The 22,680-nt window shown below is 31.1% G+C and overlaps 1 protein-coding gene across 1 annotated transcript in view; it reads right to left on the bottom strand.

The window, feature by feature from the left end:
- The window catches only part of LOC148304434 (uncharacterized), a 160,493-nt gene that overhangs the window by 90,599 nt on the left and 47,214 nt on the right, over nucleotides 1–22,680 (bottom strand). Inside the window, exon 2 of the mRNA XM_088268309.1 lies at nucleotides 5,274–7,588. Coding sequence (XP_088124435.1) covers nucleotides 5,274–7,049 — 1,776 coding nt within the window. The 5' untranslated portion in view covers nucleotides 7,050–7,588. The remainder of the gene's footprint in view (nucleotides 1–5,273; nucleotides 7,589–22,680) is intronic.

Genomic DNA, 22,680 nt, shown 5'->3' with positions numbered 1-22,680 from the left:
GTGAAAAAAAAATCGTTAAAATTTCTTTAAGTTGTTGTCTTTTTCTCCTCTTTTATACAAATTAAGAGTAAAAAAATTGTGAAAACGTATTATCAATGGGTCATCATTCTCTTTTTTTTATTCGAATTTAATATAAAAATAAAAGTCAAAATGTATTTTTAGTTGACCACCTTTTTCTTACGTTTTATGTATACAACTTAAGTGTAAAACATAACCAAAATGTATTTTTAGTTGACCACCTTTTTCTTATATTTCATGTTTACAAATTAAGTGAAAAACAAAACCAAAATGTATTTTTAATGTTGATCATGTTTTTCTTCACAAAATTTTAAGTGTATCCAAATATTTCTTCACAAATTCTCTAAATCTTTGTTCGTTAGTGGTCTAACGCAATTTAATTTTTAATAATCAACATGTCATTCAACAAAGTTAATGCCAAATCAATAGATAATACTTATTTATGGTGTTAACTTCTCATGGAATCTCGGCACAGGTTTGTATATCGCATCACACATTGTATTATTTGACCTACCTGTGTAGCAAAAAAAGAGAAATTCATTTTTTCGAATCGATTAAATGCTTTATGAAAATGTGAGTTAAGTATGCAGTTTTTTGTAGTTCCGTTAGCGATGTACCATAATGAATCAGTTGGGAGCTTGACTCGACTTGGTGAAATATTATTCCAACGTAACGGTGTTAGCGGTACTCGCAAAAATCATGTTTATAAGGTGTTTTTGTGAACCACTTAAACAAAATTATACGTCCAAAAACAGTTAGTCAAAGGAATATTAAGTTTTAATTATATTTGACTGTTTTTAATTAATTGTATTATTATACAAAATAACATATTTACGAGATAAAGAACGGAAAAAACATAACGGAAAAAATCGTCGAAAAATGCTATATGGTACACATGAAACTTCTTTTTCCTGGCTCCATCTCGACTCATCGTCTATGTAGACTGTTGGGTTCAGCTCTCCTCGTCCCCAGGTTGTATATCCATCTATCATATACAATGTCACCTAGGTCATGCCTTCGAATCATGTTATCTTTCTATATCATCCATTAATTTTTTGGTCTTCTCTAGATGTCTTTCGAGGAAGATCCATGGTGATCGCCTGGTTTACAATATTGTCACATTCTCTACCTCCTATATGCCCATACCATCTCAATTGCCTTTTCTCTACCTTACTATTGATGTCAGCGACCTAAGCATCCACGAATGCGTGAAACTCTTTATTTTGTCTCACATAAAACTTTATTCTTAAAAAAATCTTCATTTATGTAATTCGATGTATTTTAAATTTAAATTTCACTTGGTAAATACCACTTTTCTTTAAAATCTATTGTGACACGTGTTTCAATGCGTTTACCGTCATTTTTAAACTGTTTGAAAATGATGCAAAATACGTCGAAACACTTATCACAAGTAATTTTAAGAAAAAAAGTGATATTCACCAAGTGAAATTTTAATTGAGATTGGATTGACATTACCACAAAATGACCATCGATGTAGTTTGTGTAATAAATTGAATGGTTTTAAAATATAAATTTATATTATATGCACATATTTTATTAAAATTAAATACTTGAATATACCACTTTGAAAGGTTTTTTTTTATTTACGACTAGTTTCAATAACGACAGTTGTTTTCATCTTCTGGTACAAATTAAAACTTAAAACTTAAACGTTTTAATTTGTACCAGAAGATGAAAACAACTGTCGTTTTCGAAACTAGTCGTAAATTTAAATAAAACTCTTTAAAGTGGTATATTCAAGTGTTTAATTTTAGTAAAATAATCATGTCATTCCACAAAGTTAATGCCGAATCAATAAATAATATGTACATATATGTCAAATTCAATATTATAATAATTATCATTCATAATACCAAATTTCAAACATTGTGTTATTGTAAGTGTCTTTGATTTGTGTACAAAACATACTTTGCTGTTTTTCTTTTAATAATATTTCAAACGGTAAATGTTATACGTTTCTTTATTATACAAGCAACTCGTATGAAAAAAGTGGGGTTTTCTGGCTAAGAAATTCTGATTTATTTCTATAATCTCATGTATATATATTTAAAACTAAGCTACTAATTATTTTCATTTGCAAGTCAAGTTAAAATAAGTGATCAAATTAGAAGCTTCATAAAACTTAGTAATCATGTTTTCAGGCTTCTCTGAAATAATGTATCATACATTTAAAATAAGGCTAAATAAAAAAGGTTACTCAAATCATCCACAGATGGCGCTTACAACATATACATCATATTGGTTTTACAACCCGTCGTAGGCTGGTTTAAGTGATCACTTTATACAAGTGCAATATTCTCCATTCTACCCATGATTGACAACCATACTACTCAAAATTTTTATGGGTTAAGGTTGTCATATCAAAGACTGGATTATTCCCTATAGGGATGATACGAGTATATCAATATGTAATACAGGTACATAAGCTATAAACTTCTCAAAATCTAAACTGAGGGTATAAAAAATAGGTTTAATTAACATAATTTACTGAATTTAGTCATGGAAGGTATTCGCAATTTATATTTAATTTAATCATCGTTACCTTGCTTTTTTAAATTCATTGTTAGGAATGGTAATCATCATTTTTATCGAATTAGTGAATCTAATATAATGACAAAAGAATTACACGAACCGTCGTGCCCTTGATCATAACGCCTTCTTCCATCTCCTCTTCTAAGGACTATTTCCTAATGATCTAGTCACTTCGAAATAATGTAATCAAATACACGAATACCTAGACGCTAATTTAATGTACTTAACTTGAACACGATGGCGCAAAATTAATCACTCTATTGGAAGATCTTACAATTTTTGGAAATAGCGTCGTAAATCAATCATATATGAAATTCGTAAACTAGACAGCTTCATTATACAACTAATTTAAGCTAGGACGCAAAATGCCGAACCCTCTTCTAGTGGAACGAAGGTCTGCTGATGACAGTCAACAGTCCGCCTTCTCCTGAGGAGTGCAACGTGGTTGCCTCCCAGCAATGAGAAAATGCTGAGAAGTTCCTGATTGGTTCTCACTGAATTATATCTCCTGTTCCCAACACAGATTTAAATAAAAACATATTTAATTAACTAGAATAAATAAATATCCACTGAATTATCTATAAACCTTGTAAATAATAAGCAAGGTAAATAATAAACGCTGTTTCCTTCTAAAAAATATTTATAAAACGGGCACAAATGTGTATTAACACTGGCGGCAGCCATTTGACTAATATCATCATTTTCACTTACAAAAAAAAATTCAGGGTCCAAATAAAGATTTCATTAAATCAATTTTTATTTTTAATTATTCAAAACGTTATTCAAAAACTAAATTGGATGATCAATTTTGCGCCACCTGAATCTGTTTGCATATAGCGGATGTTTAGTTCACAAATCGCTCACTCCTTTCAAGAACGTCAAAATAAAAAATCGTCAATTTTCAGTTACGCATGTTTTCGGAATGCCTAAAAAATGTACTATATCCCAGCAAAAGAGGCATATTTTTAACTTTATATTTACCCGCTACAGAGCAGAAAGTGTTGTTTTTCCATTTTGAAGAAAAGATATTGTTTAATTATTTTTTAAAATAAAATAAATATTTTTCAAATGGAGAAAAAACCTTCAGGCTTAACCTAAAAATATCTGTTGTACAGTAAAAAGTCCAATAAGTGGCTTGATACTTATTTTCAAAACATTTTATTATATTTTTAAATTAAAAAACGTTCTCCTGAAAAATCAAGTTTTTTGATTTATGACGTTCTTGAAAGGAGTGAGCGAAATGTTAAATGTCGTGGGTTTATTAGCAAAAAACGTTAATTTGAAAATATGCAATTTTGACTTAATGAAGCACATTATAATGTTTTCAACGTTCTATAAACTGCCAAAAAAAGGGAGTTTGTAATTTTATATATAAGTATGTGGTTTTAAAAGTAAATTAAACTAAATGTTTAATAGTGGGTAATTTATTCAGGCTTAAAGCTTTAAAAAATAACGATTATTCAAACAGGGATTTAAGAGTTAAAGTTTTTCGCTAGTATACCCACGATATGATGGACGTACGACGCCATTTGCAAAAATTATAACATCTTTCGATAAGGTGATTAATTTTGCACCACCCTGTATTAGTCTGATGGACTGTTTTCTCTCTATCCTAGATTCCTTACTTCCAATTGAGTACAAATGACATACATTTAACCAATTTTCATTTATGTGGGCACCTTGACCCGCTTCCAGAATCATTTTAGCAAAGCTTTGAGGTCCTTGTTCGTGAGATATTATTATTTGATTAAAAACGTGGCTAAGTCAATGTTTATGTTACCTTTTGAGCGCACAGCTGTTTCTGCAAATTACTGCTTAAATTGTTACACGTGTAAGTTTTTGAATATATTAGAGAGAGATATCGCTCACTCCTTTCAAGAACGTCATAAATCAAAAATCGTCAATTTTCAGTTCTGCATATTTTCGGAATGCCCAGGAAATATATAATATCCCAGCAAAAGAGGCATATTTTTAACTTAATATTTACCCGCTACAGGGCTGAAAGTGTTGTTTTTGCATTTTGAAGAAAAGGTATTGTTTAATAATTTTTTTAAATATCCTAAATATTTTTCAAATGGAGAAAAAACCTTCAGGTTTTACCTAAAAAGATCTGTTGCACAGTAAAAAGTACAATAAGTGGCTTGAGATTTATTTTTAATACATTGTGTTATATTTTTAAACTTTAAAAACGTTCTCCTGAAAAATCAAGTTTTTTGATTTATGACGTTCTTGAAAGGAGTGAGCGATATAATAAAACTGAACGTTTTATTGTACCTTCAAATAAGAAATTTTTATTTCATTAATTGATTCCTCAGTCACTTTGATGCATTTTTTAAATATAAAATGATTTCATTTTAAATTTAAGTTTTACTAGGTAAATATAACCATTTCTTAAAATCTATTGTGACATATGTTTCGATACAATCCGTATTATTTTTAAACACCGTATGTGAAGCTAGGTCTAAATTTTAGAGTTGAATCTTTGAGATGCATCTACATATATTTGTTCCACGGACATCACATTAAAATTTGGACTTAGATTCACATACGGTGTTTTAAAATGACGCGGAATGTATAAAAACACGTGTTACAATCAATTTTAAGAAACAGTTGTATTTACCAAGCAATATTAAAAAAAATAGTGGTTTATTTTAATTGATTATCAATAACAATAACAATAAAAATAATAATAATAAACAAACCTTAGTTGGAGAGTTCTGCATTTGTAAGAAAGTGGCAATGCCAGCTCGTACTCGGTTCTTCACTCCTCTGATGGTTCCCTTAGCACTCTTGATAGTCGAAGGAGTGTCTTCATTCTTGAAGTCCTTGATACCGGCGAAGTACTCCATAGATTCCTCATCGTATATGTCACTATCACTAGAACCATTGCACACTCCTTTGTCGTTCACATCACCTTTTTTCTTAGACTTCTTTTCCGTATCACTCTCATTGTCGAAAACGTTTTCATTAAGATGGAAATTGTAATATTTGTCTGTATCGTATAAGAAGTTGTTACTGTAGAGTTGGTCGTGTTTCTGTTTTTCTTGCTCCAATTTTCTCTCTTCGTACGTGCTCTCGTTAACAATCGGCAATATCTTCGTATACGGCACATTCAAATCTTGAATCACGTTTTGGGAATACAAAACATCGGTCACTCTCGGTTTTCTGTTCTCGTTATTCACTTGCGATACCAGTTTGAAAGACGTCAAGTTTTCTTCTTGAGGTGCTATGATTACTTCCCTTTTGTATTCAACGGGTTCCGGGGTTTTTTGGATATCCAAATCTGCCCACGATGTTTTGTTTACTGGTTCTTGAACGGTTATTGTGTTGAGTTTGATGGACCTGTCTCTGATGTCTTGAAGAAGTCCTTGAGGTAGGAATCCACCAGAACTCTGGGAGTTGTTCGAGAAAGCCGGCATGGCGGGTGCAGCTGGGACTGCACTGTCAACTTGATCTGTGGACACTGATTTTCTTCTCTCTGAGTTGAGGATGGCGGCTTTGAGGATCTCCGATTTGAATGTGACCGCGGCTGATTCCTCGTGCAGACTGGCCGCGCTGAGTTCGCTGCTGTTCAAGGAGTCGCACGAGATATTGCTCTCACTGTCCTCGGAGTCCACCTCCGCTCCGCTGCTGGTGACGCTTGACGCTCTGTCGTGGGTGGTAGCGCCAATTACGGTAACGCTCACGCGTTTGTGTCCCGTGCCATTGGACTTGGAATTCTTCTTTTTGGGCAACGGGGGCGGAGTCCCGTCCAAGTCGCTGCAAGTGCCAGAGTCCAAAGTATCGCTCGGAGAGCACTGGCCGCTCGACATCAAGTTGGTAGGGGAGCAAGGAAAAGCGTTGCAGAAGAAGTAAGGGTTGTTCATATTTCCGTTTGTGGCGGTTTTCATGATGGTTTCCGTCTTTTGAACCATTTCTTCCGTGCTTCTGTCTATAAGGCTTTTGGTGTCCTCGCTTCCTACGTTTATTCTTACGCAGCTATTGTTATTTTTAGAATTTAGATACGCATCGCTCGAGTGTTCTTCTGCGCTACTGCTCTCGCAAATATTGACTATGAATTTTCCTATCGTGTTGATGGGGCTGGATTGGTTGAGGTTGACTTTGGTGTTGGTTCTGAAGGGGGTTCTCTCGCGGGTTTCTTCCTTGGACGGGATGACGCGGTCGGGGGTAGAGTAAGAGTCAGGGTTGATTCTGATGGTGACGACGTGCCCGTTCCGCGGTGCGGTACCGACTGACGCCGGCTGCTGGTCTGCCGCTAGGAATACCGCCGAGCAGCGAGATGCGCCGTACGAAGACGTCGCGGCTGCACTAACCGCCTTAGAACCAGTTAGAGTGGAGTCGGATGCAGGGTTCCCACAATCCGAGCTGCTTTCGTAATAATTCTTAATTTCACAAGTCTGCAGCGAGGTGCGCGGTTTTGTCTTAGGCGGAAGCGCCGGCGGAATTGCATTATGAGACAGCATCGTTATACTTTCCATCTTGTTAAAAAAAATATTTCTTATATCCGCGTAAGTAATCCAATTAACTATTTTAAATTATATTAACATTTTATTATTCAATCCATTGTGGCACTTTCATCATAAATTAAAAAATAGCGAGCACATTAAGTCGATGATTCAAGCACGCTCCAAAATCTCAGATAAGAGTGAAGAGCCTTTTAATAACAAATTTATTAATCCACATAAAATTAACTTGTTTTGTCTTCTCGTATGTGGCAACCCTGGCACCTTATTAAGAAGACTAGATCACGCTATTCGTATGCTGCGCGCACATGTTTCTGTACAGATTAACAGTTACACTTAAATCCGCACTAACACCAACTTACCCACACAATTCACTAACTGTTTTCACTCTAACCAAAGTTACACGTATAATTGCGATTTTTTACTGTTTTCCCTAGGCTTGTTTCGGTAACTCGTTTAATAATAATATACTAAGCGAATTATGGAACGGTTTTTTCCCATAGATAAAATTTCGTAGTTACTCTTTCTTTCACTGAATTTCGCCGTTGTCACATCTGAAACAAAGAAAAATCATCATTATAAAATAGAAAGAAAAGTGAAAATAATCCATTGTCCATAATTTAATCATTTTAAAGATATAGTAAATTCCAAACAGATAAAGATAACAAGCTTCTCTTATGGACCATAACTGTCATTACGGAGAAAAAGTTAATGATATAAATTAATTTACGTCTGAACGCATAATAGCCTTAAACTAGAAATAGTATTACGTTTTAAGTATATTTTTATTCAATATTATTATTATTTATTACATCAGATACTGGATTATTCACCCTACAGATGATGTAGTAATACTATAGGTGTATCTTCATATGAAACATTTAATTACTTATATATTTTTCAAAACATATTACATATATAAGTCAAATATATAATATTCCCGATGAGTAATTTATATTTCTTATTTTGGGACATGGGATTAAGGTTAACAAGACTGGAACACAAATAATAAAGTTGAAAAAAAGATTTTAAAAAATAACCAAAACTAATACATGGCAAAATATAAAAACAATAAACAAGTATTATAAATAGGCATAAGAAGAATATTTAAAAGAAATAAATGAGAAGTATAAAAGGTGAGAAGCAAATTCAAATAAACAAATGAGAAAATATAAAAAATGAAAAATAAATTTTGTTTAAAAAAAAGTGCCACTGGCCAATAATGATTTTGTAACTGAAATTTTGATGACTGATTTGGACTAATTTAATCGTTCTTATTCAAAGTCTATACGGTGACAAGTTTTGATGGTACGTCAAGTTTTGATGTTACAGTCATATTATTGTTTGTATGGACCCCATACGTTGAAACTGTAATATTGGTTGGTATCTAGACATGTTTTAGTTTAAGGTCTAAGGGATTAAAAAAAAGTATCGATAATTATGGAGTAACAGTGGAAATATATTGACTTATTGATATTAAATACGAAAGCATTATATGTTTATATATATTGTATTTAAACATAAATAATTATATAAACTTTAGTCAATATCAGAATAAAACATATCCATAACTAAAAAATTAGACGTGCTACATTTTTTTTGCATCCGTTTTTGAATTCAGCTATGCAAAGTGCATAAAGATCAGGTATTTTCATGCCAGTTACAAAATAAAAGTTGTAAATTGTTAGCCAGTGCTATTATTGTATTGCATTGTACATGTCGCTCACTCCTTTCAAGAACGTCATAAATCAAAAAAACTTGATTTTTCAGGAGAACGTTTTTAAAGTTTAAAAATATAACACAATGTATGAAAAATAAATATCAAGCCACTTATTGAACTTTTTACTATGCAACAGATCTTTTTAGGTAAAACCTGAAGGTTTTTTCTCCATTTGAAAAATATTTAGTTTATTTAAAAAAATATTAAACAATACCTTTTCTTCAAAATGCAAAAATAACACTTTCTGCCCTGTAGCGGGTAAATATTAAATTAAAAATATGCCTCTTTTTCTGGGATATAGTACATTTTCTGGGAATTCTGAAAACATGCACAACTGAAAATTGACGATTTTTGATTTATGACGTTCTTGAAAGGAGTGAGCGATGTATGTATGTTGATATGGTAGCCTTAATGACGTTTAAAAACATAAAGAAACCACTGAATGCACAGCAAAGTAAATCAGGCTAAAGAAAGCTGCGAAAACATTATGTATTTTTTGTTGTGCTTATAAATGAGTTGAACAATTTAACGCTTCATTAGTAATCTGTACGATTGTATTTTAAGCCAAATTGTTGGATGTATCGTTAAATTCAATCGTTCGGTGTGAGTACAATATATGCACAAACAACAACGGTTTAAAGATATCGTTATATACAGGGTGTCTTATATAACATAAATTTGATTTTAACGAGTCCACTTATGAAAATATTCCCATTGTGATTCATTTGTCGTATTTTTCAGTTTTAATTTTTTTTTATACAAATGTGAAATCGTAATAATTAAAATTTAATTTAAATAATTTTATTGTAATATTTTAATTTTAATTTTAATGACCTGATGATGGAATGATTTTCAGAAATTGGTAGTCACAAATGAGTGTTTAGAAAAGTGGTATTAAACAAACTAAGCAATGGATGGGAAGGTTAGTGTTTTATAACCATACTACAATGTTATCAATGCTTTTAATATACAAAATATAAAGTTGATTTAATTGTTAGTTTCATAAATTACAATTTCTTTATAAAACCAACAAACAGACGCTGCTTCCCCGCAGGGGTAGACTGGAATGAATGCTACACCAATCTGTCTTTGAAAAGAGTCTTCGTCTTTTCCACATTCATGCGTCTGCTCATACCCGCCGATTATTAAGACTCCTGATCTGACCACTTTTAAGTGTTTGAAATAGATACTTGACCATGGCAATTTTTCCCGTTCTTCATCTGATTTTGCATCTTAGTTCTTTCTTCACTCATTCATTCCACATATCTAAATAATTTTTATTTTATTTACTACATTTTATAACAAAGCTTCAAAGACTTTTTCTTTCATTCATTCATTCATATCCGCGCTCTTCGTAGAAGATATCGAGTCAACAAATTGATTCCTCGCCAAATATTTCAACTCCTTTACTCTACTTTCAAGTATTGAAATTACTTGCCAAGTTTCCCTGCATTTTGCTAAAATTTAGATTTTTTTGAAAGAACATTAAGAGATTATTATGGCTTCATCACATTTTTCAAGTAACAGTACCATATTTTATTTATTGTTTTGGCATTAACTTTTTGGTAACACATGTTACAATGATTAAAGAAAACACTTGTTTTTTACCACTTGAGTTTTATTATAGACTACATGTTTCAGAAGTTAAACTTCCATCATTCAGGTCTGTATAATAACATTATGTATATATAGTTATTATACAGATCTGAATGATGGAAGTTTAACTTCTGAAACATGTAGTCTATAATAAAACTCAAGTGGTAAAAAACAAGTGTTTTCTTTAATCATTGTAACAGTACCATATTTAATGCTTCAAAACGAAGTAAAATTTTTATTTATTGTTTCGGCATTAACTTTGTGGTAAGACATGTTACAATGATTAAAGAAAACACTTCGTTTTTTACCACCTAAGTAAATTACTCAGGTGGTAAAAAACGAAGTGTTTTCTTTAATCATTGTAATTAAAAATTTAATTAACGAATTAAGTATTTTTATGGAAAAACACGTATTATATAACAAACTTGCTCTGAGAACGAATTAAGTACATACGTTTTGCATTGAGTCACTTTATAAAACCTCCACGTCCGTAGTGTAATGGTCAGCACGCTCAGCTACCGTTCTGGAGGTCCCGGGTTCGATTTTAAGGGGGGGTCAAATAAATATAAGTGATTTTTTTATCTGTAATATTTATTCAATATTACCCTGGACTGGTACCTGAAATGCCAGTCCAGGGCTGATCACCTTTCCTTCATATGTAAACGATCAATAAAACACTGCATTTATATGAAGTAGTGCCCTATGCACCATTGGGGTGCGGATAAGGTTTAAAAAAATAAAATTATAACTATTTTTTATGAGCGTTTTTCAGATTTACTTTTAAACAGCCTGTATATATAACCGTTTACTGGTTTATCAGAAGTTTAACGTTAACCGATCGTAGCGCAATCAGTTATTCAAGCATTGTGTTAAGAATACTAATCGTAAAGTAATAGTCTTTATAATAATACACAGAATCAGGTTACAGCCAGGCCGAATGTGATTTCACTTTTATTTTTGTTATTTTTATTGTTGTTTTCCGGATTTGTAAACGGATATCACGAAAACGGACTTAAAGAGATTATACACTAACCTCTTAACCGAACTTGAGTATGTACATTTAAGAAATATTTATAAAAAAAGATTTTATTACAAATAAAAATGTATGGTTTATGTACATATAATAAATGCTTTGAGATTTTAACTGACGAACTATCACGCCGCTTTTCGCAGAGGTAGGCAGAGAGAGTAGAACGGCACACGACTCAGTCTTTAAAAACATTATTACAGACCAGTCTGATGATGTCGGTTACGACGAAACCCGGTCGCTAGTCGAATAAAATCAATATGTAAAAAACTACACAGTTGTTATTTAATTATATAAAGGCAGAAAGGATGAAACGCCACACTCTTCTATCCTGACATACACTCCTCGCTTCCTTCTCATCCATACTTCTAGTCATACATGCCCTCCGATTACGCAGATTTTTGACACCACCAGATTTTAGGTTCTATTTGATCTGATCGTGCTAAGTCTTTTTCTGTCTTCTGGCCGTCCTTGTTCTGTTTTCCCGCTATATGTATTTTCCAAGAATTAACAATAAATATGGGAGTCGAACACTGCAATATATCGTTCCGAACATTTTAAATTTGTTGCCGACGGATGTTAGAGGTCAAAATAAAATATGGAACAAAGACAAAATAAAGGAATGGGTAAATGATCAAGAGTTAATTTTATGAAAATCGTAAAATGTTTATATTCTTATTTTTTTCTCTTTTTTGTGTCTATATTAGGTTAAAATCGTTTAAAACAATAAAAACGTATTAAAAAAGAGCTCCACCTACAAGACACACAAGGTGGTTTGGTGGGTCTCTGCGAAAAAAAATGTTCTTAATATGTATAAATTGTGATTGAAATAAATGTATATAAAAAAATAAATAAAATAAAAATGTATTCTAAAAACCAAAAAAATATCCAAAACACATACAAATGATCTTTCCGGTGGTCTCCGATGGATTGAATTCGGTGTTTGCGAATATCCCCTTAAAGCTTCAGTATATTGTGTTTTATTATATGTATTTCCCATTCATTGATGCACGAAGATCTAGAGAGAACACGCGTGATTTACAACGATTGAGGTGATAATTCAAATGATTTCATTTTTAATAATTGTTGTGTGTTCAATTCGTAACGCCTTTTAGCACACGCAAAGGTTATTTATAATATGTTGGTCTACTGCTTGAAAATAATTAAGAATCAAGTTTTAGTTACGCGTGTAAATAGTTTTTGAGTGTAGTCGAAACACGTTTCAAGATGAAATGAGTGGAATATATCGCTCACTCCTTTCAAGAACGTCACAAATCCAAAATCGTAAATTTTCAGTTGTGCATGTTTTCGGGATGCCAAGAAAATGTACTATATCCCAGCAAAAGAGGCATATTTTTAACTTAATGTTTACCCGCTACAGGACAGAAAGTGTTATATTTGCATTTCGAAGAAAAGGTATTCTTTGATAATTTTTTTAAATATTTTTAAAATGGGGAAAAAAACCTTCAGATTTTACCTAAAAAGACCTGTTGCACAGTAAAAAGTTCGATAAATGGCTTGATATTTATTTTTAATACATTGTATTACATCTTTAAATTTTAAAAACGTTCTCCTGAAAAATCAAGTTTTTTGATTTATGACGTTCTTGAAAGGAGTGAGCGATATGTTATTCGCACTGAAGGCTAATATGGAATAGGCTAACTAAGTCAAAAAAACGTGTGTTCAATATATATATATATATATATATATATATATATATATATATATATATATATATATATATATATATATATATGTATATATATATATATATATATATATATATATATATATATATATATATATATATAAATGTATATATATATATATAAATATAAATATATATATATATATATATATATATATTTATATATATATATATATATATATATATATATATATATATATATATATATATATATATATATATATATATATATATAAATGTATATATATATATATATATATATATATATATATATATATATATATATATATATATATATATATATATATATATATATATATATATATATATATATATATATATATATATATATATATATATATATATATATATATATATATATATATATATATATATATATATATATATATATATATATATATATATATATATATATATCTCTATATATATATATATATATATATATATATATATATATATATATATATATATATATATCGCTCACTCCTTTCCAGAACGTCATAAATCAAAAAACTTGATTTTTTAGGAGAACATTTTTAAAGTTTGTCGTTTACATCATTTCTCAAACTGTTAAATATTATTTCAGTTAAAGGCACAGTGGTCTAACTTCAGTACCTACTACCTACATACCTGTTGTTTCAAAACTTTTGGATATCTTTATAGCCCGTAGAGAATTAACCCAGATTAGTGATTGGTCAAATCATTATTGCTGTTATTATGCCTTTATTAGTGGGTACGAGTCTTTATATCATATTTGTACGGCCGAAACTGAGTCAACGACCTAATGCTGGCTGCACGAATAGAAACAGCTGTCATTTATTCAAAACGAGAATTCACGAATTTGCGATTATAACTCTTAAAACAAGGATTCTGAATAATTATTCGAATAAATATGCATTTAAAAAAAAAATCTTGCCTCTTTTACAAGGCATCAGGTTCGCGCCGCCCAGGACGACCACTGCTGACAATTCGTCTGCAGTTCTCGTCAGAACTTCGGGACGCGGATCTGACTTGGGAGGATGCAAGGATGGCAGCCGACAGAAAAGCCTGGAGACAGCTGTCATTTATTCAAAACGAGAATTCACGAATTTGCGATTATAACTCTTAAAACAAGGATTCTGAATAATTATTCGAATAAATATGCATTTAAAAAAAAAATCTTGCCTCTTTTACAAGGCATCAGGTTCGCGCCGCCCAGGACGACCACTGCTGACAATTCGTCTGCAGTTCTCGTCAGAACTTCGGGACGCGGATCTGACTTGGGAGGATGCAAGGATGGCAGCCGACAGAAAAGCCTGGAGACAGCTGTCATTTATTCAAAACGAGAATTCACGAATTTGCGATTATAACTCTTAAAACAAGGATTCTGAATAATTATTCGAATAAATATGCATTTAAAAAAAAAATCTGCCTCCGTTGCTTAGTGGTAACCGCACTCGGCTACCGCGCCGATTATCTCGAATTCGAATCCTAGAGTATTTATTTATTGACACTCTCATTAACATATTTTTGACATAGATAAAGAAGACTATGGAAGTCTGGGTATTTACAGGGCTTATCACCTGTCATACACTTGTTTACACTTTAAACACGTGCTCATGACCTGCCATAGGGTGGTTGAGTGATCACTTTACATATGTGCAACATTAACGATTATACCCATGATTTATAACCACACTACTCCACTTTCTGGAACTACTACATATGTCATTTATCTCATGTCGATGTACATGTGAGTTCACTAGTGCCATCTTTGGTTGGATTGGAAAAGCTTTTACTTAGCAGAGACCTTTTTATTTGGATGATCTAAGTTGAAATGTAAAAAATGTTGCAAAATGTTATTGATATATAATGATATATAAATGTTATTAATATACACCAATATATGCAAACATATAACATAAGAACGTCATAAATCAAAAATCATCAATTTTCAGTAGTGCGTGTTTTCGGAATGCCCAGAAAATATACAACATCCCAGCAAAAGAGGCATATTTTATGTGTTGTTTTGTTTTTGCATTTTGAAGAAATAGTATTGTTTAATTATTTTTTCAAATATACTTAATATTTTTTCTAATGATGAAAAAACCTTCAGGTTTTACCTAAAAAGATCTGTTGCACAGTAAAAAGTTTAATAAGTGGCTAGTTATATGGCGTGTGATATAGTAGTTTTTTATTTATGGCGTTCTTGAAAGGAGTGAGGGAAATGTAAAATTTTAAGCCTTGAGGCGAATGTGTTGGCCTCTAAGGTTCATATGGGATATATGGGATACACATATATATATATATATATATATATATATATATATATATATATATATATATATATATATATATATATATATATATATATATATACATATATATATATATATATATATATATATATATATATATATATATATATATATATATATATATATATATATATATATATTTACATATCTACATAAATATAGTAAGGTAAGATATAAATTATTATCATATTTGTCGAATTGGTGCATTCAATATAGATTTGCAGATCGTAAAATTGGAACTGGTAGATGATTTCATATATTCGTGAAGTATGTTTTCTATGGATGGAAAAGAGTGAGTGCCGGGAACCGAGTGAATGGTGCACTTAATTCAGTTATAGCAAATAATAAAAAAAACTGTAAATTAATTAGGGAAATCTAAACTGACTGTAAACAAAAGATTCCTGGTTCCAACCCTGATTTATGAAACTGAAGAATGGAGTTGTCAAAAGAAAGACAAAAAATAACGTTATGGAGTCGAAATGCGATCTCTTAGACGACTGTTTTACCGCACATTTGATATATCGCATTTCGACAACATTCAGTTAATTTTTATCATTTTTAAAATTATATTCTGCTTTTAAGCTTTACCTGCATCAAATGGTGAAAAGGGCACTTCATCTCACCGACGCAGTGTTATTATATTAATCATTAATTATAATGTAAGAAAAAACATAACATCTTAATAAGACTTAAAAATTTTCTATAAAAAAATAATGTTACAATGCATAAATTCAAAAGTCTAAATAAACTGCATTTTAAGCAGAATTTCGTCATCAATTAATGTCAAAAATTGATTTATTTTAGTCAATACAAAAGTGCAGTGAAGACGTTGGTTAATTGTATTGCACTATTCCTAATGTAAACAAACCTTCGTACAAACTTTTTATCATTTTTAAAATTATATTCTGCTTTTTAGCTTTACCTGCACCAAATGGTGAAAAGGGCACTTCATCGCACCGACGCAGTGTTATTACATTAATCGTTAATTATAAAGTAAAAAAAACATAACATCTTAACAAGACTTAAAAATTTTCTATAAGAATATAATGTTACAATGCACAAATTCATAAGTCTGAATAAACTGCATTTCAAGCACAATTTTGCCATCAATTAATGTCAAAAATTGATTTATTTTAGTCAATACAAAAGTGCAGTGAAGACGTTGGCTGATTGTATTGCACTATTCCTAATGTAACTACTGTCCGCCTCCGCTGATTGTATTGCACTATTCCTAATGTACTACTGTCCGCCTCCGTAGTGTAATGGTCAGCACGCTCGGCTACCGTTCTGGAGGTCCCGGGTTCGATTAAAAATAAAAAATAAATATATATAGGGGGTAAAATAAATATAAGTAATTATTTCACTGTAATATTTATTCAATATTACCATGGACTGGTACCTGAAGCGGAGGGCTGATCACCTTTCCTTCATGTGTAAAACGATCATGATAACACTGCGTTTATATGACGCAGTGCCCTATGCACCATTGGGTGCGGATAAGGGTTTTATTATTTTATTATTATTATTCCTAATGTAAACATTCGTAGCAACTTGATTCACGGTCAAGGAGCCTTAACGGTGGATTCAACCATCAACGATGACCGCGTTGATTCACTATCGAAGAAAAAAGTACTTTCTTTAGCAAAACTTTACTATTAAAAATCACGAATGCGTATCGCTATAATTATACCCATTTGAAATTATTATAGCTCGTTGCTTGGTTCGGAAAGAAATGCTGTAGCGAGAGATGAAGAAAGTAATGAATAGTTTATTGATCTGCCAAAAGATGGCGGTATTCGTTCCTCAATCAGATTTCATCATAATACTGAATCGTTATATTAATACACTATACGATACAATACGATCAGTATACGTTAAATCGGAATTTTCGTTAAGGCCCAGTATTCGGCTGTGAAACATGGCACCTTACAAGGGCCCAGAGCAGCCGTGTACTAAGCTTTGAGAATAGGTGTTTGCGGAGAATTTTAGGCGTGCGGTGGTTTGGCTTTGTGAGGAATGAAGAGATAAGGCGTAGGACGCAGCAAATCTTGGTCACAACTGTCGTCAAGAAAATGCGATTCAGTTCGCTTGGCCATGTACTCCGCATGCCTCCTGAGAGCCTTTATCAAGCTTGCCTCTTTTACAAGGCATCAGGTTCGCGCCGCCCAGGACGACCACTGCTGACAATTCGTCTGCAGTTCTCGTCAGAACTTCGGGACGCGGATCTGACTTGGGAGGATGCAAGGATGGCAGCCGACAGAAAAGCCTGGAGACAGTTTGTGGACTCCATATGCTCCACCCAGGGAGCGGATATGGTTTATTTATTATTATTCGATAAGTCGCAAATTAATTTTCTTTAATCCTAACTTGATCTAATTTGACGGAATTGATTTTTTTCAAACCTAAAGGAGTTATGAAAATGGTAAAATATTTTTTCAATTTATATTCTAAAATAATATTGTGAGGCTGATCACTTAATGAATTGGATGATTGTGAGTTTTTGCGTAAAATTTTCCAATCATGAATTACATGAAATTATACTTACTTTAATCATAAAGAGTAAATCCACTTACAAGTAGGTACAGGTGATAAAATGTATAAAGTTGAAGCCTAAGTAGGGCCATGCTAAGCTGAGTTCCATAAGCCGTAGCTAGATTGATCAGTCACTTGGACGTTAGGTTATTAAAAAAAAACGCACACAAACTTACGCAATTCAAAAAAATTTAATTACTTAATCAATGTATGTAGGTATAAATGCGTATATTCAAAGTACATGGATTATTTAATGGAAATTATTGATTTAAATTTTATTGTGTTTTTTTATTCAAAAATATTTTTTTGCTGCATTAATACGTACCTACTTTATTTTACAAAATAATATTTAACTCAAGCTTCAATAAATATTTATGGTATTATTTAAGCTTAAAAAATAATATTAATTAACCTAATGTTTAGTTTCAATTTTCACCTGTAGATGAAAACATCCGTTAGTTTTCAAAACTAGTAATATAAAATAAAATAAAACTTATTAAGTGATTTATTACAAGTGTTTAATTTAAAAAAAAAACAACATGTCATTCCACAAAGTTAATGCCGAATCAATAAATAATATAAATTAACCTAGTAATAAAACCACTATTTAAGCTAATAATAATAACATTACTTAAGCTAATAGTTTTATTTTAGAAAAGTGCTATTAGCATATTTATTGATGCTAAAATTTAATAAAAAAACCGCCTCTTCACAATTTTAATTGAAATCTAAGACACTTTAAAATGATTATTTTGTTAAAAAGCTTTAATCTTAAAAAGCCGAATTATGTATTTAGATTACTTGTAACATTGTTTAAAATCTGATAATAATTAATTAGGTTACATTTATTTGGTTCACAGCCTGACCCAGTGGTGGAGCTGTGCATCTGGTTTACAATAATCAGGTACAGATATGCAGAACACGACCATTAATCACCCCGATTTTACATAATTTCGCCTGCCCGTTCGGTCACTGCGAGATTAGCTATCCGCTTCGGTAAATATATGTAATCTCTTCGACGTCTAGCCTGCGTTCATGGTTAAACATATTAATATAGAAACCGTTAGCTGAAATGATATCGGCGCACATATGCATCGAAGAGTGACCAGATAATGACGCGTGTGAAGCGCTGTGCGTCGATTGTATATTTTATATTAACTTTTGACATCTCAACATAGATGAAGAAGAATATATTGAATAGTTTGGCTTTATAGGAGGTGACAAAATGGCAAAAATTTATTTACTGTAATTATTATAGCATTGTTTGCCTCCGTAGTGTAATGGTCAGTACGCTCGGCTACCGTTCTAGAGGTCCCAGGTTCGATTCTCAGGGGGTTCAAATAAATATTAGTGATTTTTTCACTGTGATATTTATTCAATATTACCCTGGACTGGTACCTGAAGCCGAGGGCTGATCACCTTTCCTTCATGTGTAAACGATCAAGATAACACTGCGTTTATATGACGCAGTGCCCTATGCACCATTGGGGTGCGGATAAGGGTTTTATTATATTATATTATTATACTTAAAGAATAAATAAAATAGAAAGGTCTTTTAAAGTTTGATAAAATGCATTCGAACATCTATGATTTTGATTAGATGTTATTTACATGATTATGCAGACCTGAATTTACTGAATTTGTCCGCCTTCGTGGTGTAATAGTTAGCGTGTTTAGCTACTGTGCCGGAAGTCCTAGGTTCGATTCCCAGGGAGGGGTGAAATAAATATCATTGATTTTATACTCTAATATTTATTTGATTACATTGGACTAACTGGTCCTTGAAGCGCAGGAGTGGTCACCTTGCCTTCATGTAAGTAACGATCAATATACCATTGCGTCCATATGATGCATTGTTTTATGCACCATTGGGTGCGGAAAAAAGTTTAAAAAAATAATACATAGAAAAAAAATATAGAGAAAGAGAATGACAGTTATTTTATTCACAACATTTTGAGTGTGTCCAAATCTTCGTTCATAAATTTTCGTTTCTCCACTTATGAGGTATTTTAACATTTTCGTCATCTCAACATAGAATTTCTGTCTAGAGGTAACTATTTGTATTTGCTGTGGTCAAGTTGTGTGCTTCGCATAAAATTAAATCATGTTTTCAGACGTCTCTAAGTATGTTAAATAATTTTATTTATTGTTTCGGCATTAACTTTGTGGTAAGACATGTTACAATGATTAAAGAAAACACTTGTTTTTTACCACTTGAGTTTTATTATAGACTACATGTTTCAGAAGTTAAACTTCCATCATTCAGGTCTGTATAATAACTAAAATATAAAATATAAAATTGTTCTATAAATAAGGAGAGGGGAAAGTCAAGGGAAAGGGTTAACTCTTTCCCTTTACTTTCCCCTCTCCTTATTTATAGAACAACTTTATATTTTATATTTTAGTTATTATACAGACCTGAATGATGGAAGTTTAACTTCTGAAACATGTAGCCTATAATAAAACTCAAGTGGTAAAAAACAAGTGTTTTCTTTAATCATTGTAGAATAATTCGTTAAATAGGGATTTTGCGTACATTTCAAAATAAAGGGGTCACAGCTAATTAAAAAACTTACTCAAATCAACAATAGATACTGCCACGAACTTACACATGATGCAAATTTTTGGAAGTCGTATATAATAAATATACGTGTTCCAAAATTTTGAGTAATTTGGTTTTCAATCAGGGGTAGAATGATGAATGTTACACGTGCATAAAGTGATCACTGTGACAGGTCCAAAACCACGTGAATACCCAGACTTCCATTTTCTTTTTCATCTTTGTTGATATTTTTTAATTTTGTTTGTTTTATTCGGAAATCAATCAGCAAAAACGAAAAAAATAGTTTATTTACACACTCAATAGGCTGTATATTGTCATATCAACATTTTTTTCCTTTGCCTAGTTAAGCTTGACCCCGTTTAAAGTCAGACAAATATAATAAGTCAATTCTTATTTTATTAAAATTAAACACTTCAATAATCCAATTTATCGAGTTTTATTTTTATTTACGACTATTTTATGAATTTGCAAATCATATGATGGAAACTAACCACTCATTTGACTCTCATACACTTAAATTACTACACTCTGTTACAAATAAAGGTCAAGTCATGAATAATTTAGAAAATTTAGAAATACATAAAAATTTAAATTCAGATAAAACAATAATTAATAATATACTGTTTCAAAATACGTCATCATTATTATCAATGTTTCCTTTTACAAAAAATGTTGTTCCTTAACCCCCCTACCTATGTTTATTAACCTATTTATACACCTAAATATATTTTTATTCCTTAGTTTTAATTTTTACCAGAAGATTAAAACAATTGTCGTTTTCGAAACTAGTCGTAAATAAAAATAAAACTCGATAAAGTGAATTATTCAAGTGTTTAATTTTAATAAAATAATCATGTCATTCCACAAAGTTAATGCCGAATCAATAAATAATATAAGTCAATTCTTAATTTAAGTATAATGACTGAAAATTCCTTGAAATCATTAAAATTACATAGAAAAAGTATAGATTACAGAATTATTGAAAAAAAAATCATTCCAATTCAACAAAGAAATTAATTCTCAACTTCGCGCAGTACAATATTGAATCATGACCAAGCGAAGTGTCATTAAGTCCGATTTCCGAGATAGATTAATGTTAGTTGGCGAATGCTTTGTTAATATTTTGCGTCACTGCTATGCGGAACTAACGAAAAAACATCGGATAGTGAAAAAAACTATTGTACTAAATCTAATCTAGTAAATCAATGTCTCTAAGTTATATTTCCTGAATACTTGACTTAGTTTCACGAGGCATAATAAAGAATTATTAAAAAGTTACTTAAATAAGGGTAGATAGAGTACATTGAAACAATTTATTAATAACTTGAAAAAATGAAACAACTTTGTTTTTATCACTTTTTTAGTGTTAACTTGAAAAAATGAGTAGACTTTAACCAACCGGTTTCGACGAGAACCTTGTCATCATCAGGGTTTTATTAAATGAACAAGGTTCTGGTCGATACTGGTTGGTTAAAGTGTACTAATAATAAAAAAGTGGTTAAAACAAAGTTGTTTAATTTTGTTATGTGTATAAAATGTGCCACTAAGTATCTGCGAGAAACATTCAAGAAATTTATTATTAATTATGCAGTAAGACAAATAATATAAATATTTTTTCTTGAATGTTTTTCGCAGATACTTTTTGGCACATTTTATGAACTTTATAAAACTAAACAACTTTGTTTTAACCACTTTTTTATTGTTGACAAAACCGGTAAGTTAAAGTGTACTTATAAAAAAAGTGGTAAAAACAAAGTTGTTTAATTTAAAAAGTTAATATTGTTTATAATTAAATGGTGAAAATATATGTATCGAAAAAAATATATTTAATGTTATTTTGAGCTCTGTATCACAAACAATTTATTTAGAATAATTCGAAATGAATCTCACATATCACTCACTCCTTTCAAGAACGTCATAAATCAAAAAACTTGATTTTTCGGGACAACGTTTTTAAAGTTTAAAAATATAATACAATTTATTAAAAATAAATATCAAGCCACTTATTGAACTTTTTAGTGTGCAACAGATCTTTTTAGGTTAAACCGGAAGGTTTTTTCCCCATTTAAAAAATTACTAGTTTATTTTATTTTATTTTTAAATAGGTAACATATTTTCTTCAAAATGCAAAAACAACACTTTTTGCCCTGTAGCGGGTAAATATTAAGTTAAAAATATGCCT

This window comes from Brachycentrus maculatus, unplaced genomic scaffold (assembly GCF_059751285.1).
Source record: "Brachycentrus maculatus isolate JH-2025_06_01 unplaced genomic scaffold, ASM5975128v1 h1tg000318l, whole genome shotgun sequence".
Lineage (NCBI taxonomy): Eukaryota > Metazoa > Arthropoda > Insecta > Trichoptera > Brachycentridae > Brachycentrus > Brachycentrus maculatus.
This window is presented reverse-complemented; position numbering and strand designations above follow the sequence as displayed.